The 26,876-nt window shown below is 39.9% G+C and overlaps 1 protein-coding gene across 1 annotated transcript; it reads left to right on the top strand.

Moving 5' to 3' along the window:
• The first annotated feature begins 893 nt into the window (after window positions 1–893).
• On the top strand, window positions 894–20,517 carry GPR37 (G protein-coupled receptor 37). The gene is made up of 2 exons (XM_007089195.3): window positions 894–2,807; window positions 19,245–20,517. The coding sequence occupies exons 1-2, from the start codon at window positions 1,785–1,787 to the stop codon at window positions 20,061–20,063; spliced, it is 1,842 nt and encodes a 613-aa protein (XP_007089257.2). The 5' UTR covers window positions 894–1,784; the 3' UTR covers window positions 20,064–20,517.
• The last annotated feature ends 6,359 nt before the right edge of the window (window positions 20,518–26,876 follow it).

Here is a 26,876-nt window from a genome sequence, read left to right as displayed (position 1 = left end):
CATTGTATTTTCTCTTCTTTCTAGATGTTGCCTTTTTTTTTCATTTCAAAATGTGGGTTTTTTTTTCTTCGTCTGTCACTTTCTCTCTTAATTAGTTTGCCCATCTTATGTTATATTTGTCTGTCTTACCAACTATACCCTGAACAGCTTTAGCAGGGTTCCTGCTAAAGGTTGGAAAGGCATGGTCAGCCATGCCAAGTTAATTTTCGCCCGCCTGTCATTTCCCACTAGTTCATCAAACGAAACTACTTTCTTTGTACTCTGGGCATTCTAAGTAACCCCTGTTAGCATGCTTCCTAACTCGGTGTTAAAGGTAACGATGCATCCTGGACATTTTCACTGTGCGTCCCATTCCCGCAACTGCTCCTTCTCTGCGAACGAAACCTCTGAGCTTCCTTTCTCTCGAGTCTCGGCCCCTGGGAATACCGAACGAGGTGAGCGGGCTGCTCACCTTACTACTCCTTCGGGGCCGAGGCCTGGGCATGCGCACGGCGGATGGGAAGAGAAAGCACGGGTCTCGCCCCTGCTCCTCCCCACCCGGCTCTGGGACCTGTCAAGCTGGTTCCGACATCTGGGGAATTAACGTGTCCCGCCCATCTCCAGCTCCGCGCCCCGCCCTTGTTCCCTCTCCGCTTCCAGCTCCTACGAGTGAAAGCAGCTACAAAGGGCTTGAATGAAACGTGTGTGGGTTTAATGAGTCGTAAACCACCAGGGAATCCAGTCTCCCCACAAACCGGCATCTCTCGGAAGAGGCAGAGGAGGGGGAGGAGGCAAGGAGCGGAGCGCTGGGTGTCGCCCTCGCGCGCAGCGACAGGAGCCGCGGGGAGAGGCCGGGCCACCTCCCCCTTTCCGGCCATGCACCGCCTCGCCCGCGGCGGCTCCAGGCACCACACTCTCCGCCCGGGTAGCGCCCGCTGTCGCCGCCACCAGCTCTTTCGGCCGCCGGCACGGCACCGTCCACCGAGGAGCGGCGCCCGCCCTCCTCACTCCCGCCATCGACTCCCTTCTCCGCCAGGACGCACCGCCCAGCAGCCGGCGCCGCCCCCTGGTCAACTTTGAGCTGGAGGAGAAGCAACTTTGACAGTGACCACGGTTTCGCATCCCGCTTCTCCACGGCAGCCGCGGCCTGGCGAGTCGCTGGGGTTAGGTGGGGCAAGAGTTTCCCGGGCGCGTCTGCGCGGCGTCTGGCTGTTTGCAACCTGTTTCCAGCGAGCCGGGAGCGGGATTGTGGCTGCCAGTCATCTGAAGAAGGGGAACTTGTTTTTCTCCCCCCGAAGCGACCTCGGCTTACAACTGGAGAAAGCGGTTGAAAGGATGTAAAAAGGCAGCACAACTGTTACCAACTGGATAAAGCTGTATCGAAAGGATGTAAATAGGCAGAGCAACTGTTACCAAGAAGGCAACCACCCAAAGGCAGGGAGGAACGTGGGGCTTGGTCCGGGCTTCTCCCGGTAGCAACATTCATCAACAGTCAGGTGTTGGTTACAACTTTTCAAGGTCAGCCGTCGGGAGCAGTGACTCCTTCTCTGAACCTTGCGGGGGGGATACGCAGCGCTCGGGGTGGGTTCGGCCGAGAGATGCACGGGAAGCCAAACGAGGAAGGATTGTAGAGGGGGAGGGTTTGTGACCCAAGACCCATCCCCCAACCTCCCCGTAATCTCCCGTCCCCCACTGCCGGGGCGGGGGTGAGTATGTGACATGTGTCTAACTCTCAGCAGCAACTTAGGCAGCAGGTGTCGGTCCTAACCGGGAGCCGCGGCCGCCGGGTGCGCCCTCACCGAGCCATGCGGGCCCCGGGCTCGCCTCTCGCCCGCACCTTGCGGCTGCTGCTTCTGCTACTGCTCAAGGTTTCTGCCTCTCCTGCCCTCGGGTCCGCTTCTTCGCCAAGAAACGAAACTTGCCTGGGGGAAAACTGTTCACCTGCACTGAGCCACCGTCGCAGCAGGGACTCTTGGGGACTGGGAAATTCTGCAGAAGACCTGCTAGCCCGTGCGCTCAGGGAGGAGGAGCAGGGGGCAGCGGTGCGCGCACCGCCCTTTAGGGACATAAGGGCAGCTCCGGGCGGTGACCCAGGTGCGGGCAGAGGGGCGGAGGCGTTGATCGCAGAACCCTCGGGACCTCCAGCCAGGCCGCCTGGAGCCTGGAGGTGGAAAGGTGTCCGAGGTCAGGAGCCCCCTGGAAATTTGGCGAGAGGGAACCCCCCGGCTCTCCAACTCCTCCTTCAGATCTCAGAGGAGGAAGAGAAGGGTCCTAGAGGCTCTGGCATTTCTGGGCACAGCCAGGAGCAGAGTGTGAGGGTGGAACCTGGCGCCAGCGACCTTTATTACTGGCCAAGGAGAGGCGGGAAACTCCAGGGCTCCCACCACGACACCCCACCCAAGACGGTCAGTGGACTGTCTGGGCACGAAAGGAGGACAATTGCACCCCCTGGCAGGGCGCTGGCCCAGAATGGGTCCTCCGGCGAAGGGATCCACGAGCGCGGGGGTCCCCGCCGGGGAAACAGCACAAACCGACGCTTGAGAATAAAGAACCCCTTCTACCCACTGACCCAGGAGTCCTACGGCGCCTATGCGGTCATGTGTTTGTCTGTGGTGATCTTCGGGACTGGCATCATTGGCAACCTGGCGGTGATGTGCATCGTGTGTCACAACTACTACATGCGGAGCATCTCCAACTCCCTCTTGGCCAACCTGGCCTTCTGGGACTTTCTCATCATCTTCTTCTGCCTTCCGCTTGTCATCTTTCACGAGCTGACGAAAAAGTGGCTGCTGGAGGACTTCTCTTGTAAGATTGTGCCCTATATCGAGGTAATGCCTTCCAGGGGGTCTCAAGCTACTGGCTTTACCCATTTCTGGGATTTATAGCATCAGAACTGCTGTTCCACGCACCTACCTGGCTGCTGAACCCCTTCACTTTTTTTCTGGGTACCTTCCTCCATTTCTCTTGCCAATCATTGAGAGAGAAGGAGGGAGGAAGGAGGGAGGGGGGAGAGAGAGAGAGAGAGAGAGAGAGAGAGAGAGAGGCAGCTTTGTTCCCCCACCTTCAAATTCATTTTCTCCTGGATTATGATATAATTAATTATGATCTCATAATGTATAGAATTGTTTAGATTTTAAATTTATCTCTCTGAATATGGCATTTATATATATTTTTTATTTGGCACCTATCAGAGATTCTAGGGTTAATAAGTGACCAGTCAAGGTTGTCTTACCAGAACTCAGCAACCACAAAAAACCATGTTTTGTTTATCCAGTAGGGCTCCAGTATGATTTCTCCCCAAGAAGATTATTGCATTTTTTTCTTAAATATATAAGTTGGAATACTATTTTATTTAATAAAGGAAATCTGCTTTTGTCGGTTGGCTTCATGATATGTTAATAACCTTCCAAAATTAGTTTACGTGTCTTTGGCTATCTGCCATGCTATCCCATCCAAATTCTTATGTCATTTTTGATTTCTTTCCTTTTCCTTCTCCATTTCTTAACAGTTTTATGTCTTTCGTGTGAATGCACTTAAGCAAGAATAACACGTTGGCCATCATGGCATAGAATTTATATATAGGTATATAAATTCCCAGAAGCATACAACATACACTTGTCATTTGTTAGGGTATTGATTGGCTATTTTAAGGGATTGACTAACTCTAGAAAATTTCTTAAGAAGAAGAGGGAATATAACAGGTTCCAAACTTTGGAAACAAAAATATTTCCGAGGAAAATCTTTCTGTTTCTTCTTACAGCTAGTGTCCTGAACCATTATTACGGTGGTTGGAATTTGCTCTTTAAATGGCCTCTCTTTAAACACCAGCTCTTGGAAGGAGCCCAAGTGCTTTGTTGCCAGTTGTGTTTTTAGCCAGCTGGCCCTTGATTTCCTCCATTCAGACTGCCCATTTCATTTATGGAAGCAGAAGAAGGGAAACTGTAAATATTCCAGAGCCCCTGATCCTGTCTGGCACCAGGGCCAGTGACACTATGTTCAACATTGTTCCAGGGCCTAAAGCTAGGGGATAAGTAAACAGAAAACAGTACCTACTTAGAAGAAGTAAGGGAAGAGACAGTAAATGAGACCCTCTGTTATCCTGGCAGGGATCAGATGCAGAATCATTCCATGCTGGCTAAATCAGCTGTTGCTGCTTCACCAAGACCTAGGGTTTCTCTTGTTGCCAGGCTCCAAGTAGCTCTGAAATGTCTAATTTATTTGGTAGTTCATTTTTGAATTGCAGAGGAGGTAATTGAATTCATGTAAGAGAAATGTTCCTATCAATTGCAGCTTCAAGGTCAAGATTTAAGATTTCTCTGATTGTTTGCTTGAATAATGCAGAAGAAATTGACATACAAGAATGAGACAAAAGTAAACTATACAGTGACCAGGAGAGTTACCTGCTCCTCCTCCCCCCCCCCCCCCCCCCCCCCCCACTGCTGCCATACAAGAGAAATGTATTGGCTTGTCAAAATGTACTGGGCATGATAAAACCTTTATACATTAGAGGAGAAAAAACCATATAAAGAAGACAGAAAAAAAATGGGGAAAGAAAAAACCTATTATCCAAGTTCTTGAAAAAAAAAACTTTAAAAGAAAGGAATCCCATCCAAATTCAGAAAAGGATATAAAAACTCAAGTTTAATGCAACCTATGAGTTTTGAGTGATGATGGTATTATGTATGTCTTTTCATTGTTTTTCTAACTCTGAGGATTCTTAAAAAATGTGTATTTTCATTTGTATTTCATTTTTTAATTCTCTGCTTCTTAAGTTTATTTTTTACCTCTTTTATTATTAAAACAATTACTGCTTTTTTTGTTTTGTTTTGTTTTGTTTTTTGCTCTGTAGTTTTTCCTATTCTATATAGCCCTATTTTTTTAGTTATTAGTACTAGGTTTTATTTTCCCTAGAGAAGCAAAGGTTGGAAAAAAATTTACTCATTTTTTTCTTTAAAAATTAGACTATAATATACATTTTTTATTGTTAAAGTAATGAATATCTTCAGATGTAGTGTTTCTACATTCCTACCTAATCCTATTCTTCTGAAATAATTTTATAATGTGTTAGTATGTTTTGTGAAAATAATTATTGGATAGTAGTATCAGCTCCATAGTTCCTGATTTTGAGAACAAGAAATACAGTCCAAAACTCAAAATAAAACAGTTCTGCCTCCAAGAAGTAAGAGATTTAGTGCCTGTTCCGTGTCGCGTCCCTGAGAAATCCGACCCAAATGTGGATATTTGCTTCACAGGAAGTTTATTGGGGTGTGTGCTTAGGTTCAGTGCCTCCTAGGGAATGAAGGAAGCAGAATTGGGCAGGGGGGAAAGTTGAACCGTGATACAGATCCCACTGAGACCTCAGCTGATACCACAGGGAGTTGCAGGGCCCCGAGGGCCTTGTACAATATCCTGAATTGAGGCAAGATGGCCCAGACTTTATGTCCCCTAAAGGGACCAGTCACTGGATGCAAGTTGCTTCCAGGAAGGGGGCATAACCTTGAGCTGGGTGGATCTCTCTAAAGGGCAGTTCCTAGAGAGGGATGCAGCTAAGAGCCGTCAATCACCACTAGTCCCAGAAGTTGGAATCAGCACTTTATACCTGAAGGAATTCTGTGGGGAGGCAGTCTGGAACCACAGCCCTCACTACAGTGGCTTTTGAATTATCATGTTAAATTAGAACCAGCGGGCAGTCTGATCCAACCCTCTGATTTTAAAGATGAAACATGAGACCCAGAGAGGAGAAATGATCATCTCAAGCATATATACCTATTCCGTAGTAGCCAGACATTTTGTCTCAAGCTTGTTTATCAGACAAACATCTAGGAGGCAAGAATGTCCAGGGAGTGTTTTCTTTCTATGTCCGCTCCTTGGTGTCTTTTAAAGAAGATTTTTATATCCAGTAGGTAGGGAAAAAATAAGCCCAGTTAACATCATTTGCTATATGATGAAGTTTATGGCTTTTTATATTCTTAGGTTTCATCTTGTTTGTCTTAAATTAACAGTAAGTTCCAGGGGTGCCTGGCTGGCTCATTCGGTAGAGCATGCAACTCTTGATCTTGGGGTTGTGAGTTCGAGCCCCACATTGTGTATAGGGATTACTTAAAATAAAACCTTTGAAAAAACCTAGAACATTAAGTTCCAGAGTTGGTAGCTCTTTTAAAAAAAAAAAATTTTTTTTAATTTCAATAATCTGATACAATTGCAGTTTTTAATATGTCAAGCATGATTACTTTAGTTACCAAATCAAGTTATATAGGTTACATTTCATGTTCTCAAAATCACGAAGTGTTTTAGATTGGTAAAAGACACTATAAATAATTACATTTCTTTAAACTTTCTCAAAAACCTTTCCCCCACCAAATTGTTTTCTTCTTGATCACAAGGCTTCTAAAATTATTTGAATTTTATTTCCTTTTATTTAGATTTTGCCTTCTCTTCACTTTTTACTTTCTTATATTTACTATATTTGTTGACATCCCCCCATGCACGTTATTATTGATTTATAGTGTATGATTTACCTTTTAGATAGTAATCTGTTTTGCCTTATCCAGTGTTTTTATTTTTAATATTTCTTAGTATAAAATTTTATCCACAATTAATTTTTATTTTTTATTGATGTATAATTGACATATGATATTAGTTTCGTGTGTACAACATAATGATTTAATAGCTGTGTAATCGTGAAATGATCACCACAATAACTCTAGTTAGTATCCATCACCTTACATAGTTATGACATTCTTTTACCTTATGAAAATCTTAAGATCTACTTTTTTACTTTCTTAGCAACTTTCAAATATGTAATGCAGTGTTATTACCTATAGTCACCATGTTGTACATTACATCCCCATGACTTATTTTATAACTGGAAGCTTGTATCTTTTGACACCCTTCAACCATCCCCAGAAATTCCAGCCTCTAATAGACACCAGTCTCTTCTCTGTTTCTATGAGCTTGGTTTTTTGTGTTTTGAGATTTTTCATTCTTTAGATTCCATATATAACTGAGATCATATGGTCTTTGTCTTTCCCGGTCTGGTTTATTTCATTTAGCATAATGCCCTTGAGGTCCTCCATGTTGTTGCAAATGGCAAGATTTCATTCTTTTTTGTGGCAGAATAATATTCCATTGTAAATATATACACATACATACGCACACCACATTTTCTTTACCATTCATTCATCAGTGGACACTTAGGTTGTTTCCATATCTTGGCTAATGTAAATCATGCTACAATGAACATAGGGGTGTGTATATCTTTTCAAGTTAGTGTTTTCATGTTCTTCAGATAAATACCCAAAAGTGGAATTGCTAAATCATATGGTAATTCTATTTTCAAATTTTTGAGAAATCTCCATACTGTTTTCCATAGTAGCTAGACCACAGTTAATTTGTATTCACAAATTTTCTCTCCTCTCTTCTCTTTGCCTTCTTTTCCTCTTCTACCATAGTTCTTTCCCCACCCCCACCCCCCCTACAACTTCAGTATTAGCATAATCTTAAGGAGACAGTGGAATTTTGGGGAAAGTTGGGCTTGTGTAGAAAAATAGGAGTTGTTTCTTCAGCAGAAATTACACATCTTTGCAATTTACATTCAACTCTTGTTTTTATTTCACTTTGTTGGCATAAGGCTTGACGAGAGTAGCCAGCTTCCTGGGTCTGTTGCTAGAGAGTTGTTTTATCATATTTAATGTTGCTATGAGTGGGAATATACTGGGAACTGTTGTACTTGATAACTTCTCTCTTTCTACTCCAGGATTCTGGTATCTTTGGGGCCTAGTGATAAATCCTGTAAGGACCAAGGTCAAATGGAATGGTAGGAGAAGGGGATAGGAGAGAAGAGAATCTGAGTGGATGGTGGTCATCCTAACAGACACATCATTTTAAACTCGTTTATCAGATAGTAGACAAAATAGACAAAATAAACAAATCTAGAAATAGTCAAAATAAACAAAACTATGCTCAAAATGATAGTTGTATGTGGAAAGAGAGGGGCAAGGGAGAGGGAGGGGAAAAAAGGAGGGAGAGAGAGAAAGATGGAAATGAAGGTCTGGGTATGGACTGCAATAAGAGAATGGTATAGGAGTTTCCTACCATACTATTCCTTTAAGGATGTAAAAAATTATTAAAGCCAAATAATTCAGGCACTGAATATGGCAACTGGAACAGATCATTGCTCATTACTTGATGGAAGCCAACCGGTCAGTGTATCGTCTGATTCCAGTCTGCTGCCAAATATTTATTTCTGTTGGGACATTAATTGGAAGTTTTGAATGATACAGGCTCCCCCTTAGTTTAAAGAACTCACACCTTCATGATGTGTGATAGGGAAGAAGGCTTCAAATAGTTGTAAGATAATCCCAGATCGAACTTTATTTTTATTTTACTGGGACACAAGATTCCTATGTGAGGGTAGAGGATGGATAGAGGGAATGCATCTCCCCAGGACCCCTGGACCAGGGATGATTTGTGAAAGATCTACAATCTTTTGTGGTGAAAAGAGCCAAATTCTCCAATGGCTTTAAAAATACTGTTTTTAAACTGAGTGGACTAGATGGCTCCTTAATTGCCTGAGTCTGTAGTTAGCACTGGCAGGTAAGAAAGGAAGGATCCTGGAAGCTGAAGATGACTTACCATACAGGTATGCGATTCCACACAGATTGCCCTAGAGCCCCCACATTCAAGTAACAGCGCACTTAACATGGCGGATGGCAAATTTGCTTGAGTTGTGGATTAGCCATTAGGTATTCTGATGGATTTGTAAGTGGAAACAAACAGTTTTTTGAGCAATTTGAGAGTTACTAATAATATTCTCTGGAAAAATAAACTCACTGTGTGAGAATGGTGCTTAACAAATATTTTATGACTTCCCATTAATCCTTTTATAATCGTTTTCTACATTTCCATGGAATAAAAATAGTTGATGATTCTCACAGACAAGTTTTAAAAAGTTATAGAATGAACTCTTATTTACAATGCCATTTATGAATAGTGTATGGCAAGGTTTACTGAATTTAGATTCTACATAAATAAAAGTTTTATGATAATCAAATGTGAAATTCAAATAATTTCCTTAACTATTTATTATACTGAGAAGCCATCCTTTTCTAAAGTTTGTCAGTGAAGACACACAGAAATATGGATTTTCTCTACTCCCCTTCTTGAGATATTCATTGGCATTCAGCTTGGAAGGATGATATATAAAACAGCAGCACCCAATAACTGATTAAAGAACAATTTGAGTAATTCATTATCTTCTATAATCCTTTTCCATGTATGTCATCATTCATTCATTTATTTACTATTCGTTTATTCATCAAACATTTATCGGACTTTTCTACTATGTCAGGTACCATGTTAGGTGGGGATGGGAGTAGAAAGCATGGGAGAAAAGGGGGGAGAGTTTCCAGAGATGAATAACATAGATTCCTTACTGCTTTTAAAGTTATAGAATAAGTGAGGCACCTGGGTGGCTCAGTTGGTTAAGCATCCAGCTCTTCACCTCCCTTCAGGTCCTGATCTCATGGCTCTTAAGATCAAGCCCCAAGTCAGGCTCTGTGCTGACAGCCTGGAGCCTGCTTGGGATTCTCTCTCTCTCTCTCTCTCTCTCTCTCTCTCTCCCTCTCCCTCTCCCCCACTCACATGCGCATGCGTGCACGTGCACATACACACACTCTCTCTCAAAATAAATAAAAATAAACTTAAAAAAATTAAGTTATAGGGAAGTAATGTTCTGCAGTGTAATGAGTGCTATAACAGGTTTATTTAATTTTTTTCATGTTTATTTGCTTATTTTAGAGAGAGAGAGAGTGTGTGTGTGTGCACACACATGTACATTTGCACACAAGCAGAAAAAGGGCAGAGAGAGAGAGAGAAAGGGAGAGAGAGAGAGAGAGAGAGAGAGAGAGAATTCCAAGCAGGCTCTGCACTGTCAGTACGGAGTCTGATGTGGGGCTCTAACTCATGAACTTTGAGATCATAACCTGAGCCAAAATCAAGAGTCCGACGCTCAACTAAGTCACCCAGGTGCCTTAAACCTATAACAGAGGTTTAAAACCTATAAACCTATAACAGAGGTTTAAACAGGGTATTATGGAAGTCAGGAATGGGTCCTGGAATGAGTCCACTCACAGTTGTACTCAGAACCAAAAATGGAGAAATACAAGTGAAAACTGTGCTCTAATTATTTTTCAATTGTATTCTTATTAATCTGCATAAATCTATACAGCCTAGGTCCATGATGAAAAGATACAAATATGAAAGTCTCTTAATTCGTGCTTTCTTATTTTCTCAATATTTCATGGGATAGGAAGCCCATTAGAATGATTGGCAAGATAATTGGGCAGATAGGACAGCCCTAGAAATTTCACTTAGAACACAGAATTATTCTAAAAGTTAAATTATTATCTGGAATACATTGCCTGAGATAACCATCTCTGCCTTGGAATTATGAGTCTATTAGCCATAAGGAATTAAGTTAATCAAATTTTAAAATTTTACTTAAATGAATGATTTATTTAACAGTGTAATAAATAGTACACTGATTTGAGTCCTTTCCTTCTGAAAAAATCTCAAAAATGTACCTCTTATTTAATTTGACCTTAGAGAACCTAGGAAGAAGGGCTGACAATGGAGATACTTCAGACCCTATTATAGATACTTCAGACCCTATTATAGAAAGAGTATAAGAAAGAATGGACTTTCTCAAGAATTGGATTAATCTTTCAAGCAAGAAAGATTCTGAGTGAGGACTTATCCTGAGTTCCCATGGATTGCCAAGATACCTAGTTATACTAACAAAGCATCCTTCAACAGCAAAAAGGAAGCAAATATACCTGCAAAAGCAAAATAGGTCTGAGTTTATGATTCCCAGGCTGAGTAGGTGAAGGCGTATGTACCATGCTTTCACCCTTCCACACCATGGACCTTGATAGAATGTTTCCACCTTTAAAAGCTCTTTCCATGTGCTGCGACTAGATTTAACAGTGTCACATTGGAAGCGCAGGGATCTGTGTCTGGGGTGTGGACTGTGTGGGGAGAGGGATGGGCAAGCTACTATGCAGTGAGATTTGTGTCTGGCATTGCGCTTCTGATTTCATCCTCTTGGGATCCTCCTGTCCTTTAACTTCCCAAGAATTGACCTGCCAAAGTCTACTAATTAACCCGACCTTCTTGTCAAGACTAACTCTCAAGTATCCTAATCAGAATGGCATTCTTTTTGCCAGAGGAGATGATCTCATCTAAACTTTCAAGGTAGAGTGGAAAATGGGGTTGCTGCAACTTCAGATATGGGGCCTCTCTATTTGAAAAGTAGGTATACATACCTTCCATAAAACTTCCATAAAACACAGGATGGAATCACAGTGCCAGGCTTATTCCCGAGATAGAATACTTTCAGTTTGTGAATTTATGATGGTTTTCACTGTTATTTGTCAGCACACTTGAATGGTTCATAGCATTAACAAGGCCAAGGTCACTGATTTGATCCAGGACTGGAATGAGTCATTTTCATTAGTCTATGACTGTGCTCAAGGCTGCCATTTTTTACTTCCTGCTCGTCACTCCTCACCCTAAGTGCCTTTTCTCCTACCTTCACTGTCTTCTCCTTGGCTCAACTTTCTCATGTATAGGAAAAGATCTGTTAACTCATTCACAGCAAGATGAAAGATTTAGAGGTACATACATTTTATAGGAGGATTGAGTGGAGAAAGAGTACTTCCTTAACAGACTACCAAGAGTGGAGTTTTGGCTAAGAGAAGAGAAATTTTGTCTTCAAAATTTCGGGTTTCTTAGTGTCATTCAAATCATAATTACCCAGCCACAAATGGATGAGGAATATGTTTTTAGTTTAGGTTTTCTGTCATGCAAACTAATATTATTAAGGACAAAGGAAAATTGGTGAAAATTGATTACTGTTCTTTGGAAGCTCATCAGAGCTTGGGATGGCCAAGCTTGGGCTTGGGATAAATATTACATTTTTAAATGGATTTTAATTATTGAGAATCAACATGGAATATATAAATTATATATATTAACATCTGTTGATTTCAATAGATTGTTTCCCTCCTAGGACAAATGATGTTAATCTTGCTTCGCTGTTATTTTTTATACTAATGAGCATTGACACATTTATAACCAAATTATAATATTTTACGCAAGTTGTAGTAAAATGTGTGTGTGTATATGTGTGTGTGTGTGTATACGTATATATATGTACTGTTATACTGTGTATATATAGTACACAGAAATGTACTGTGCTGCAGAAGCCAGAAGTCACAATTGGTAGGAAACCTTATGTCAAGGTGGGACAATAAGGTAAAGAAAGATTTATAACATCAATACAAGTTTGGGGGTGATATGTTAGCTTTTAAATAGTCTCAATTGAAAAAAAAGAGAGAGAGAGAGAGAGAGAGAGAGAGAGAGGGAGGGAGCCAAACCATAAGAGACTCTTAAAAATTGAGAATAAACTGAGCGTTGATGGGGGGTGGGAGGGAGGGGAAAGTGGGTGATGAGCATTGAGGAGGGCACCTGTTGGGATGAGCACTGGGTGTTGTATGGAAACCAATTTGACAATAAATTTCATATTAAAAAAAATAGTCTCAATTGTTTTTAAAATAAGTAAGAGCGTGTTACTAAACTTAAGCAAAAGGGAGGGAGGTAGAGAATGAGACAATAGTAATAGTCAATGTCTTCAAAATATTTTGCTTTTCCATAACATTGGGAATCAAGTATAGATGAAATATATCGGGTATAATTGAAATAAATGGATATTTATAATATGTGGGTGTATCAGATTAAATCCTAGTGATTTTGATAAAGGTAAGAAGCCTTCTCTTTGACTGTGGAAGAGTGTCTGTAAATAGCTTTATTTTGTTTTAGAGATGCACGCATGCCTGGAAGGGGTGCGGCAAATCTCTCCTCCTTGCTCTATTTTGACTTGGAAACACTAATGGATGTGTGTTACTACTACAGTGTCATGACTTGCATGCTTTCTGAAATGAAGACCTCTTGAAAAAGGCCATCTTATTCACAGCAGAGTCTCTGATAACATGTTAGTCCCACTGGTGTTCAAAGAAGCGTCTCTTTCCTGGAAAAGTTGCCCTCAAGTGCTGTAAGCGTAAGGATTATGGAAAATGCAAGAGGACGCCAAAGACATACAAGCTGAAGACATTTAGAGTTTCAAAGGAAACTCTACCCTGTGCTCCTCCTGCTTTTTTCCTGACTGATTGTTAGGCCTGTAACCACAGACTTATAATAGATTATCATTCATGGTCCAAATGAATGGGTTTTCTTAACAGTAATGCCCTTGTTTTGTGAGTTACTTGTATACAAAGGAGTACACAGAAATAGATCTACTTAAACATCTTTTTGAGGTAAAATATAAGTTAGGATAGAGTACAGTTGTCATGACTTTAGCTAGAAATTTCCCTATTTTCTAAAAATCAGCCTATTCACCGTACTGAAGCATATAGACTTAATTTCATATGAAAGACATTTTGCTTTGGAAGTACATTGGTCTTCCCCCCCCCATTGTTATCACTGATTTATATCAGAAAGTTTAGCAAGAGATACTATTTATTTGGTAAGAGTTGTACTTTCATAGCTTACTCTCATTCAAAATGATTTCTTATTTGTCTGTCTGCAGTACGCTTCTGAGAAATGGAGCAACAGATAAGACAACAGCCAAGGATCTTCCTACAAAGATCCTTACCATTTTTCATAAAGCATCCGTGCATACTTTCTTCCTATCATTTTGAGGGAACGGGAAAAGTGACTATGATGGCCTAGGCTTTCTCATGGGCTGATATTTTTGTATTGAATTTGAACTTGAACAGTGGGAAGAACATTTTGACCCCAGAGCTGCTGCTTTCCCACGGTGAGTACTCATGTATCAACTTTGTGCCTGCCCAGTGCCTCGAAGCAATGCCACAGGTGGCTGCAGCTTGGAGAAGCCTCACCACTCTGGATGTGGACTGAGCGGGCGCTGAAGGAGTTTTATGGTTGTTCCTCTGGGATATGGAGAAGGGCAGAGCATTGCTGTTTGAAAGAAAGATTTTTGAATTGTTCCTTTAGATTCTCTTGTTTGTGTATTTTGATGCCAACACCCTCAAATGCTTAATATCTTTTTCCCAAATAGTTAAAAATTTATGCTTCCAGCTTCCCTCTGATCTTCATTCTCAAAATTAATAGTCTTGTCTATTAGAAGTGTTTACAGTTCTGCTTTTGTTGACGTTAATTATTTCTCCCATTGCAGTTTAATTAATAGGAGATTGCATCTTATTCATTCCATCTCTCAGGATGTTGCTTCAAAAAACCACCCCTTACCAGCTTTACTCCCAAGAGCATATTTCTTAGTGACGTTGAATTTTAGCAATCTGATATGGTCATTAAATGCAGAAGATCCAGCATTTATGATACAGTTTTATAATTGCATATAATTGCACTATTCATCTCGGTAGAATTTCTAATGAGCTGTAAGTAAACAAATATGTTTGAAAACTGTGATAGAGATCTTTTCATGTTACACCAACATTTTGCATTTTTAATTGCAAGGATAGATTTCATATCTGAAATAGCAGAAATTAGCCCACCACCCATGATCCAGATGTTTTTTATCAATTAATTTCTGAAGTTGATTCTTTACAGATGTTTAAGGCCTTCTATAAATAATTTGGGGAAGTACTGAGCAGGGGCTTTGTACCTTTCTTGCTCTTTCGCTTCATAAAATCAAGTGCATAAGTGGATTTGCAGAAAAGTATCTAAAGTGATAGCACTGCAGGCAGTGGCAGTAAGAGGGAGGAGACATCTAGGACCGGCCTTGGGGCTGCGGTTGCTGTTGGCAACTACATGGTAAGTGCCATCTGCATTTGGGGCAGCATTTTACTCCAAGGCCCCAGCTCTGGTGACTTTCCTGCTTCAGCTGGATCCTAATGGAGGAGAACACTATCAGAGAGAAGTACGATTTGACAACAAGAAACTAGGCACAGGAGCCTCCTGAAACTTGTGTATGAAACTTGGGAAGCTTCCCTCAAACCGCGATTTGGATTATAGATCAAATATGTTCTTTTAAACATATTTGGTGCTCAGTCCTAAAGCTTTTGAGAATATGGCTGAAGAACTAAGCATCTGCAAATAAAATACAATGTAGAAGGGTGCCTGTGTGGCTCGGTCGGTTAAGCACCAGACTCTTGGTTTCTGCTCAGGTCATGATCTCACGATCGGTGGGATCGAGTCCCGTGATGGGCTCAGGCTCATAGCATGGAGCCTGCTTGGGATTCTCTCTCTCCCTCGCTCTCTCTGCCCCTCCCCTGCTTTCACATGCAAATAAACTAAAAAAAAGAATAGCATAGAATTCCTGAGTGAAAGTAGGAGCACATGTAAATTTTGCTTAAAACTTGCTCTGGCTTTTGTTATCATGTGCAATGAAATATACAGAACCTAGAAAGCATTTTTTGGTTTTCTAGCAAGTGAACTTCTTCTAATTAAAAGTGGATATGTATCACAGTTCATAAATATCTAAGGAGAGGCAATCTAACACACCCTTCTTAGTACATGTCCACCTACGTTCATCGGTTATTACCTTTCATGAAATGCTTTGCAACAGACTGAGAGTTAGGTATGCAAATGCTAGCTCTTGTGATCATTGGTCCAGATCTTAAATCTCTGTGTTTAAAATTAAGGAGATTAATCAGGGGAGAAGATGCTATCTCTTGAGTGTTATGTGTTCTTTGTAAAGAATGATAGAAAACTACCAAGCAAATAGATGTTCCAAGTCTCTGAGAGATTGCCTGTCATCAGATTCCCTAGTGTTTTTGTCTTGCCAAGCTTTCCTTTTAATAGAAATGCTATTCATAATTGTAAAAGAATGCACAGCATTAACCTTTGTAGCTTTCTTTATGGACTGACTCAGGATACATAGGTGACATGCACAAAGATTTGCATTAGTGAAGATGACACAGAAAGCCTTGCTGAGGATGTGTGTGCATTTGATAGTTGGAGAACCTTTTGTTGTTTTCTGTTCTTCTAGAGAAATGAATCAAACTGCTTGAAAAACTAGTATGTAAATGTAATGTTTCAGAAATCCATGAAATAAAATACTGCAATTTCTAAGTAATACTGTTTGATACAGACCTTGAGAAGAGAGCAAGTCCTCGGGTTTCCATTCAATGTGTGGCAGTTACTGACAGATCTGATCTTAAGACAGTCGCACAGCAGGGGCCTCAATTTTAGAATTATTTTGAATCTCTGGCAGAGATGCAAAATAAATTACCATCAAGATGAACAATTCATTAATTTGAAGGTTAATTTTAAAAACGTATATGTAGAGATGACTTTTTACGGCAGTCATATCGGATTGATATTTCTTGTACTGGTATGTATGCAAAACTTTCTGAAGATTTTGTACAACAGGAATTGTGCTTATAAGCTCAGTCATGTAGTCTTGATCTGCCCTGATGTGGATTGTGAGTCATACTTTTTCTTCAGTTTTGCTTTTCATACACTTAAGCCCTCATTACATCTCGTTTTCAGACTGTCTCCACTAAGAGTTGTGAGAATAGTCAGGGCATGGATGCCACGTCCTTACTTTCTGTAGCGGGACTGGTAGACGTTGACTAATGTGTTGCATGTAAAAAGGGGAGAACATTGGACATTGGAACTCTCGTAGAATCTGCAAAGCAAGTTGCCATCGTTACTGGGGAGAGTGACAGCTTGAATGTGGCAGATAAACAACCAATGTGTTGAGTGTCCAAATTGTTATGACAAATGGTTTTCCTTTTTTCAACATGATCCCTTTGAGTTCCAAAAAATTAGACATTAACGTTTATAAAATGTTAATATCTAATTATATATATATAATGTTAATGTCTATTATATATATGTCCAATATATATATGTAATATATATGTCTAATATATATGTATGTATGTGTGTATACATACATATATATATATATATGTATGTATACACACATATATATATTTCCCCCCTTGCCCCTTTGCCAAGGCATGACCAATAGCTGCCAGAGGAGAGTGCATGCACATACCGAGTGTCCAGGGTACACCCCAAAACATCTTTCCCACCTAGGGAGTTTTTGTCTCCTGTTTCATCTTAAACCTCATGGACAGTTTACCATCTACCTTCATTGTCTTTACTTAAGTATATAAATAATGGCTACATGTATTAAACATTAAATTACTTCAATTTCCTCTGAATAATTGAGTAAATCTGGTGCTCCCAGATGACGACCGTGTTTATCTTGTGACCGTGAGAACCACCTTCCCCCTCTTGGCTGACTATGACCTCTCTGAGGGAAAGAACGGTTTCTTGTTTCTTTCTATATCCCCAATATCTAGCAGAGTGTTTGGCACATAATTGATATCAGTGAATGTATGCTTGCGTTGAGTACATGTCTGTGTACCCTATTAGAGTGTATGATGTTTGTAAATATTTTACAGACTACAGAATGATAGTATGTTTACATTAGGAACATGCATTTATATTCCTGGCAAAGTATCTGTGTGAAAAAGATATGTACATAGTTTTGGTTGTTAACCTTTAATTGTTGATTTAGTTAGATGCCTGGGCCATGCACATATATGAGTTTGGATACAGGGCTCTATGTGGGCAGCGTCAAAGGGTTCTTTGATCTGAAATTTTCCTATGACTGGTATATTTAGACATTATATCTGGCTCCTTTTTGTATATTTTCATGGTTACTTTTTATGTCTCCTATTTCTTTGACATTCTTTTAGTATCATATAATTTTAAATTGGATAATGTACTTATTTCATGGTAAATGTATACGGCTGATATATGCCTGATTCTGTACCTTGCTTCTTTTGGCACATAAGTTCATAAGTGGTGGGTTGTCTCTTGCATATCGTGATTTTTAATTGTGAATTCATGTTCCCTTGAGTTTTATCGGTGGATTTCTCTGAGGCCCGCTTTTAAAGTGTGTTTTTCCAGAGAGGTTTGTGCTTTCTTCCACCAGGTGCCTGGGACAATTTAAAATTGTAATTTGGGTTTTTCTGAGCCACATAGATGGTGTTAATTCTGGCCTTAGGCCAGTGTAAATTCGGGCTCCTGGTTAGAATTTGCCCTTTTTTTAATCTCCAGTTCACCTAGATCCAAATCATGTAATGCAGACAAGTTTCTCTACTATTTCCCTTTATGTTTTTTCTCTATATACCCGTGAAGATGTCACTATTTGGGGAATTTGAAATTCATAAGGGGATCTTTGACCTAATCCCCACAAACACTGACTCTAGCCTTGTTTCTTACCTCTCTACCTGGGTACCTGGCCCCATCCCTCTGGCTAAAACCAACCTGAAACTCTCACTAGGAAATGCAGATGTCCGTAGGGCAAGCATGCAATGTGCAGGGGGAGGAGTCACTGACCTGTTGGGCATTTGTTTTTTCATTGATTTCAAATTCTGGAGACTTTGCCTTTCTTGTTTTCCAGAAGTATATCATTTGAAAATAATATTAAAATACTTTATTTTGCATTAGGAGAAATTGGAGATCTCTACTCAACTCATTTGTTGGAAATAAACTCTTGTATGTTTCAAGTTTATTTGAGGAAGAGAGAGAGACAGAGAGACAGAGACAGACAGAGAGACAATGGAGGAGGGGCAGAGAGAGAGAGAGAGAGAAAGAATCTCAAGCAGGCTTTGTGCTGTCAGTGCAGAGCAAACTCACAAACCGTGAGATCATGACCTGAGCTGAAACAAGAGTCAGACATGTAACTGACTGAGCCACCCAGGCGCCCCAATAAGCTCTTAAATGTTTGCTGTGTGTGAGGTGTGCTATTGGCCCCCACACTGGAAAACATGATTACCCTTTTAGTAATGAAAATGGGATACACTCAACTATCCTTCCTTATCTAGATCTTCTGGTGGCAGGCATTTTTGTGGTGACTGAAATTCTTGGGGTGTCTGTGTTCTTTTCAATAACAAAATGGTATTGGACTAGTGGGTCCTTATGGATCCTTCCAGCTGTAAATTTTTCTGACTGCATGACCCTGAACCACTACATTTCTTTCCTTTTTTTTTTTCCCTGCCTATTTTCATCTTTACAATGATTTGGCAAATGTCACCAACCCAGTTAACCAGTTAACCGTGCCTCATTCCAGGAAATTGTTCTGTTTGTGTTTTTTCGTTTGTTTGTTTGGTTTCCCCCCCGTTTTGCCAATCTGTATTTATTGCCTAGTATTCCGACCTTTCAGAGATCACCCGGAATAAATGCATTCTGTGCTCCTCCCGCAGGTGGCTTCCCTCGGAGTCACTACCTTCACCTTATGTGCTCTGTGTATAGACCGCTTCCGAGCAGCCACCAACGTGCAGATGTACTATGAAATGATCGAGAACTGTTCTTCCACAACTGCCAAGCTTGCTGTTATATGGGTGGGTGCCCTACTGTTAGCACTTCCAGAAGTTGTTCTCCGCCAGCTGAGCAAGGAGGATTTGGGGTTTAGTGGCCGAGCTCCCGCGGAACGCTGCGTCATCAAGGTCTCCCCTGACTTACCGGACACCATCTACGTTCTAGCCCTTACCTATGACAGCGCAAGACTCTGGTGGTACTTCGGCTGTTACTTTTGTTTGCCCACACTTTTCACCATCACCTGCTCTTTAGTGACTGCGAGGAAAATCCGCAAAGCGGAGAAAGCCTGTACCCGAGGGAATAAGCGACAGATTCAGCTGGAAAGCCAGATGAACTGTACAGTGGTGGCTCTGACCATTTTGTATGGGTTTTGCATCATTCCTGAAAATATCTGCAACATTGTTACTGCCTACATGGCTACGGGGGTTTCCCAGCAGACCATGGACCTGCTTTATATCATCAGCCAGTTCCTTTTGTTCTTTAAGTCCTGTGTCACCCCTGTCCTCCTTTTCTGTCTTTGCAAACCCTTCAGTCGGGCCTTCATGGAGTGTTGCTGCTGTTGCTGTGATGAGTGCATTCAGAAGTCTTCGACAGTGACCAGCGACGACAATGACAACGAATACACCACAGAACTCGAACTCTCGCCTTTCAGTACCATCCGCCGCGAAATGTCCACTTTCGCTTCTGTTGGAACGCATTGCTGAAGAACAGCCTTTTCTTTGGTTAGATCTATGTGTTTGATTTTCATATCCTGTCAACGTTTTTACTTCATATTTTTCCCTACCGGGGAAAAATGCAATGAAAGAGAGAAATATTAACGACTGTAGAACTGATTTTGCAAATTAATATTTGTGCTTTGAAAAAAAATGTTTATATTTAGTTATTTAAGACGTATGAGAAGGCCAATAGTTTTAGATCATTACATCTGGTATGGTGCTAATATTTTATTTGAAAAAAGTTACTGCACCTTAACTTAATTAATTACTAACTTTCTTTTAAAAATATAATCAGTGTATATTGATGATAGCCATGCGATTTTGTAGGTTATTTTATGTTTGAGTTGTGATTGACAGTATATTGTATATGGTATCGTGAGATGATTTGTAGTTAAGGAGCATTCACAAAGTAGCACCAAATAAATTATACTTTATTGTTTAATGTCATTGTCAATCTACTTTTAACCGAGATTCAATAAATCTTTTAATTGCCTTAAATACACAATTACTGGTTCTACGCACAATTTAAAGTCAGCCTTATTGCTTTAAAGTTCTATTTTCCTTTAAGGCAGGTAATCACTATGTTCTAAAGCAGTTTTCCTAATAGTACTATTTTATATGCATGATTCATATACAACTATATTGTATGTTCAAACAAAATTGTATTTTTAATATTCAGATACAGATGTAAAATTACTTCCAAGTATTTATAAAATGTGAATAGACAGCAGAGCAGGAAGAAAGTATCTTTTTTATCATTATTATTCACCTCTGAACTAGCATATAGAGCTATAGATTTTCCCGTTATGAATTATGAGCAGAATCTAGGATTAAAACATGATGCACCTGTCATCTGATTTCCTCTGAACACTGACCTTTGAAGCACTCTGAATTCTAACTTTTCTCCACTTAAAAAATGAACTTGGTTACATCTGTGTGATTTAATTTCTCGAAGTAGAATGAAAGTACAGTAGTAGGATAATAAAATATTTATATATCTTGATTTGAACACTTGAATATTCAAATTTATTTTGAATTGATATTCCATAAGCTTCCAACAAAAAACTAATCCTCTCCATTTGAATATTAGATTCCCCTCAGGAGTTTAAGCTCCGGCAGTTGTGTAGGATGACTGCCTACCGTGCAGGACACGTGTCTAAATCAGGTGGCAGAGACAGCGGCCTAGCGATAGATGTAACGTCCCTGTCTTCAGACAGAGCACAGAAGGGAAACCAATTTGCTGGCCAGAAACCATCCTCTGTTTTCAGCTGGTCAATTTCTGTACATTGAGCATAACCGAGTGGTGACTTCTTTCTTCCAGATTATAGCATGATGTTTTTTCATTGTTAAGCTTTAGTGTTAGAAAAATTACTTAATCTAGACCGTTCATCTTCCAGATGACACTCAGAGTAACTAAATGACAATGTCCAGAATATCTCCTTTTCCCTGGTCCAGTACTCTGTGAAGGGATTTCCACCCACCCCACTGCCCCACTATCTGTATTGTATGGAATTTGAGGGATTTGAGAATGAGAAAAAAAAAAAAAAAAGATACCATTGTCTTCTTATAGATCCCTGTAATAAATCTTTGGAAATCTTCTTGAGGACACCTAAACTAGGTTTTGGCTACTGAGATCGACAATTGTGATTTCACAGTGTCTCTCCTGAGACTTAGTCAACTTCATAAATCAAGAAATACTGACTGAGGTGGCTCAGTCAGTTAAGCATCCGACTCTTGGTTTCAGCTCAGATCTGGCAGTTCGCGGGATCGAGCCGTGCGGTGGGCTCTGTGCTGACAGTAAGGATCCTGCTTGGGATTCTCTCTCTCTCCCTCTGCCCCTCCCCTGCTCATGTCCTCACTCTCTTTCTCACTCCCTCTTTCTCTCAAAATAAATAAATTTTTAAAAAGAGAGAAAAACTGATTGAGAACATGATGTAGAAAATGTTCTATGTTATCACCTATAGTAAATAAAAGTAACCAGAGCTTAGTGTCAGATTTTCAAAATCAGGCAGGGGTGGCATGAGAAAGCAGGAATAAGACAAATGCGTGTACAATGATGGTTAAAGCTGGGACCTGCTAGGGAGGTGTAAAGGTCCACGATGGATCAGAAAAGAGAGAGAGAGCCCACCAGACTGGGAGAGATCGTGAAAGGCTGTGTAAGATAACTGGATGGATAGTCTGTCAGAAGTTTGATAAAAGTACTATGAGGAGTGAACACTCCAGGAGGAGGGAGCTGGTTAAAGGAAGAGAGAGAAAACTCGTGGGGTATGACTGAAGAATAAATGTTTGGTTTGGTCCGGTCTGGTTCCCATGCTATGTGTGCATAGAAGCCTCATGGAATATGCTGATGAAAATATGCACTGAAACCATATTATAAAAGGGTCATGCTTTGCAAGATGTTCAGACAGAGTCCTTCAGGAAATGTGGCTTGTTTTTTGAGCATTGGAAAAACATTGTCGCAACTCTGTGGTAGGAAGATCAATTTGAAGACAATTTAAATGGGCTATTGGGAAGAGTCTGAAAGTGAAAAAACAATTAGGAAAATATTATACAGGTTGGACTCCAATGGAGGCAGTTGGGACTCAAATTTCTTTTTTCCTGGTATCCTTGACTTTCAGTTGAAACATATGCCTTCTTATTGAATGCTATCTCTGTCAAAGTAGAAACTTTGATAACCACAATGAAGTCATCCCAAGGGTGAAGTAGCTTGGAAGTTTTCTCATGGCCTTGATCACAGCTTTCTCATAAGAATTCCTACAGCATGCTTTTAAAAAAAAAAAATTAACCTTTTTTGCTCTACTTCTTAATAATCCAGATCCCGTCCCGTGTCTTCCCCCTCCTCAAAGTTTCCTTAAGAAGAGAAATTCATGCATAAGATTAAGTCTACTAAAATTGTGATTGATCAGAAAACTCTACAAATGATGTCTGAGCTACTGAACCAAATCAACTCTGTGGTTTCGGGATAGTCAATAAAACTCTCTTCAAAATATCTATGTCTGTATCTATATATCTAGATGTATGTCTATATAGATATAGATTATTCATTATATCTATTATATATCTATAACTGGATTGTATAATCAACTCAGCATTTCCTTGATAATTCACAATTCTGAAGACTTCAAATCTATGACTTCAAAAATCAACTCATTTACATTCAACTCAATGATCCTTTATTAAACCTCTTTATGCCTGGTGCTAGGCTAGGCAGTTGGAACACATAATTTAACTTTTTTTCTTTTCATTTATTTTGAGATAGCTAGAGAGCACGAGCACGCATGAGTGGGGCAGGGGCAGAGAGAGAGAGAGAGGGAGAGAGAGAGAGGGAATCCCAAGCAGGCTCTGCACTACAGCGTGGAGCTTGATGTGGGGCTTGAATTCACGAACCATGAAATTATGACCTGAGCCAAAGTCAGATGCTTGACCAACTGAGCCACCCAGGCGCCCCTAACATTCTTAACCTTAAGATCCTTGCAAATAAAATTTCGTGTGACAAGTGCAGCATGCATGAAGCACAGAGTGGATGGTGGGAAGCTGACAGTGAACCAACTCCCTTTGAGAGCTCAGTGGTTGGGAGGAAAGAGATAGGAATGAAGACTTCACAGAGGAGGAAGAACAAACGAGCACTTGGTTCCGTATTTTAGATCTAAGTGATTTACATCTGAATCCAGATGAATTTGTGTTTATTCTATGGACATGTTGATACTGTTTTTACAAATATATGCTTAATAATTCTTTTTTTTCATCATTTACTTTTTTCTCATAAAAGTGGAATTAGAATAAAGGTCCACTTCCTTAATAATTATGATAAGATTGATTTTTAGTGTGTTATAAAAAGTATGCAAGTGAAATTGAGTGCAGAGCATGGATGGGTGAAATAATGACTCTTCCATTATATCTCAATTCATTTATTCAACCAATGAATACCATTTATTCAACTTACTACTATATGTTAAGCACTGTTGTGTGTGCATGTGCCATAGCTGTTAAAAAATTCTGAAGAAGCCCTCCCATCTCTTGTTGAGAGAGACAGAAATTATACTAAATAAATGTTAAAGTATTATATACACATGGTATGTTTGATAATGAAAAGTAACATGGACAAAAGGAGTACCAGTGTAAGGAGGGATTAGGAAGAAGACGTTAGTGTAAAAGTGATATTAGAGTAAACAAGTTATATAGCCATCTGGGGGAAGAGCAGAGGGAATAGGTGAGGTGCAAAGGCTCTGAGGTGGACACATGCCTTGATAGGTTTCGGGAATAGAAAGTGGCCAATGTGGCTCGAACAGATTGAGGGAGGGGAAGAGAAGTACCATATGAGATCAGAGAGCTGAAAGGATGCCAGATGATAAGCTATTGCAATGACTTTGCTGTTTATTCTGGGTAAGACTCCGTTGGATGGTTTAGAGAGAGGACTGACTTGACTTTTTAAATAACATTTAGTTATTTAGTTTTAAAATTAAGATACATTTTTATTAAGATATAAATTCACCCCTTTTAGCATATAGTCCTGAGCACATATCATCATGTAACCACCACCAAAAAGTATAGAACAGTTCTATCATTCTAGAAAGTTCTATAGTTCTATAGAACAGTTCTATCTTTCTAGAAAGTCTCCAAAGACACATGGAGGCATGTGTCTTTGTAGCCAACTCCTTATTTCACCCTCAGCCCATCTACTGATCTGTTTTCTGTCCTTATAATTTACCTTTTTCAGACTGTCATATAAATGGATTATACAATATATAGCTTTTGAGTCTTTGCGTAATATATTGGATATTCATCCATGTTGCTGTGTGTATCAGTAGTTTATTTCTTTTTATTGTGAAGTAATATTTTATTGTATGGATGTATCACAGTGTATGTCTTTCCCAGTTAAGGGACATTTGCACTGTCTCCAGTTTCCAGTTGTTATGAATAAAGTCACTATAAACATTGATGTATAGTTTTTTATGTGGACATAAGTTTTCATATCTCTGGTAAACAGCTAGGAGAGGAAATTTAGGTAAGTCTACTTTTTAACTATGAGAAACGACCACCTGTTTGCCAAAGCTGCTGTACCATTTTGCCCTCTCACCAGCGGTGTATGAGAGCCCACATCACTTCCTCCATATTGCCAACAGTAATTGGTATTGCCTGTTTTTAATTTTTAAAAATTTTAGCCATTCTGATAGGTATGTAGTGGTAGCTGTGGTTTTTGCACTTCTCTAATCAATTTTATTCTTTAAAAAAAGATCAACAGAAAAATCAAAAGGATAATGAATATGTGTACCTTATTCACTTGGAATCACAAGTTATTAAGTTTCCACACCTGCTCTCTTTTTTTTCTTACCGTCTGAAAATAAGTTACAGATATTAGTGATGCTTCACTTGTAAACACTTCATCATGTATCTCCTAAGAACAGGAACATTCTCCTGCTGAACTCAGCATCATTATCAGAGCCAAGAAATTAAACATTGAAACAGCCATATTTCCTAATATCCAGTACATTTTCAAATTTCCCAAATTATGCCCAATAATGTCCTTTATAGGAGTTTCCCTTATAAAACTTCTTTCCCTATTCCTCCACTCTTCTTTCTTGGTTCTTTTTAGATTTGGGACGTTACTATTATCTTAGGTGGGGTTCCTGAAAGCAAAACCAGAGAAGGATTTAAGTGCCAGTGACTTATTTGTTCCTTTTTTCCTATTTTTGAGGAATATTGGTCGATAGTTTGTATGTTTTTCCTTGTGATATCCTTCTCTGGTTTTTTTTTTTTTAATTAAAATTTTTTTTCATGTTTATTTTTGAGACAGAGACAGAGCATGAGCAGGGGAGGGAAGAGAGACAGGGAGACACAGAATCTGAAGCAAACTCCAGGCTCCAAGCTGTCAGCACAGAGCCTGATGTGGGGCTTGAAGCCACGAACAGTGAGATCATGACCTGAGCTGAAGTCAGACATTTAACCAACTGAGCCACCCAGGCACCCCCCTTTTCTGGTTTTATTCTCTGAGTAATACTGGCTCCAGAGAATGAGGTGAGAAATGCTCCACTCTTAATTTTCTGAAAGAACTTCTGAGGAATTCCTATTATTTCTTCTTAAGTATTCAACAGAACTCCTGAGCAAACCATCTTGGATGGGGCTTTTAATTGTGGAAAGATTTTCAATTACTACTTCATTTTCACGATGTGTATGGCAATGATTACATTTGAATTCTTCACCTCTCTGAGTCTTACAGGCTTTTCATGTAGGAATTTCTGTTTCAGACTCTGAATATTTCACATTCAGAAAGTTCCCCGATTCTGTGAAAAGTCTTGGATCCATTATTTATCACATGAGACACTATCTCTTTTCCAAGCTAATTCTCAGCCACTGGATCTGAATCTAAGTCTATGGTGGGCTAAGCACCCAAGTGGTTCCGTTGGGGACCTCTCTTGGAGAAACATTGCCATAGATGTTCCAAATAACTGTGATGATTCTTCCTTTGTTCATTCTAGCCTTTTACAATTCCTCATAATTTCCAAGGATATGTAACTAATTTATAATTATACGAATATTCTCTCATGGTTGATATTTTCAGGGACCTACAATATTGAGTAGATGAATTAACATATATATAGAGAACAGAGTCTTTTGTAGAATAAATGCTCACTAAATATTAGCCACTACTATTGTATTTTATTAATATTATTCTTATGTATTAGCAACACTATGAACTTCAAAAAGGACACGCTTCAAATTTCCTCAACTTCATAGTTACTTAGCAATACTTACATTATTTGTGTCAACCAGAATGTTCCATTTTAGGACTACCTAGGTTAA

Source organism: Panthera tigris, chromosome A2 (assembly GCF_018350195.1).
Source record: "Panthera tigris isolate Pti1 chromosome A2, P.tigris_Pti1_mat1.1, whole genome shotgun sequence".
Classification (NCBI taxonomy): domain Eukaryota; kingdom Metazoa; phylum Chordata; class Mammalia; order Carnivora; family Felidae; genus Panthera; species Panthera tigris.
Note: the sequence above shows the minus strand (reverse complement) of the source record. Positions and strands in the feature narration are given on the sequence as shown.

Coding starts and splice junctions, on each gene's coding strand:
- GPR37 (XM_007089195.3), top strand. CDS start 1,785: ATGCGGGCCCCGGGCTCGCCTCTCGCCCGCACCTTGCGGCTGCTGCTT. Junction 2,808..19,244: donor AGATTGTGCCCTATATCGAG/GTAATGCCTTCC, acceptor CTCCTCCCGCAG/GTGGCTTCCCTCGGAGTCAC.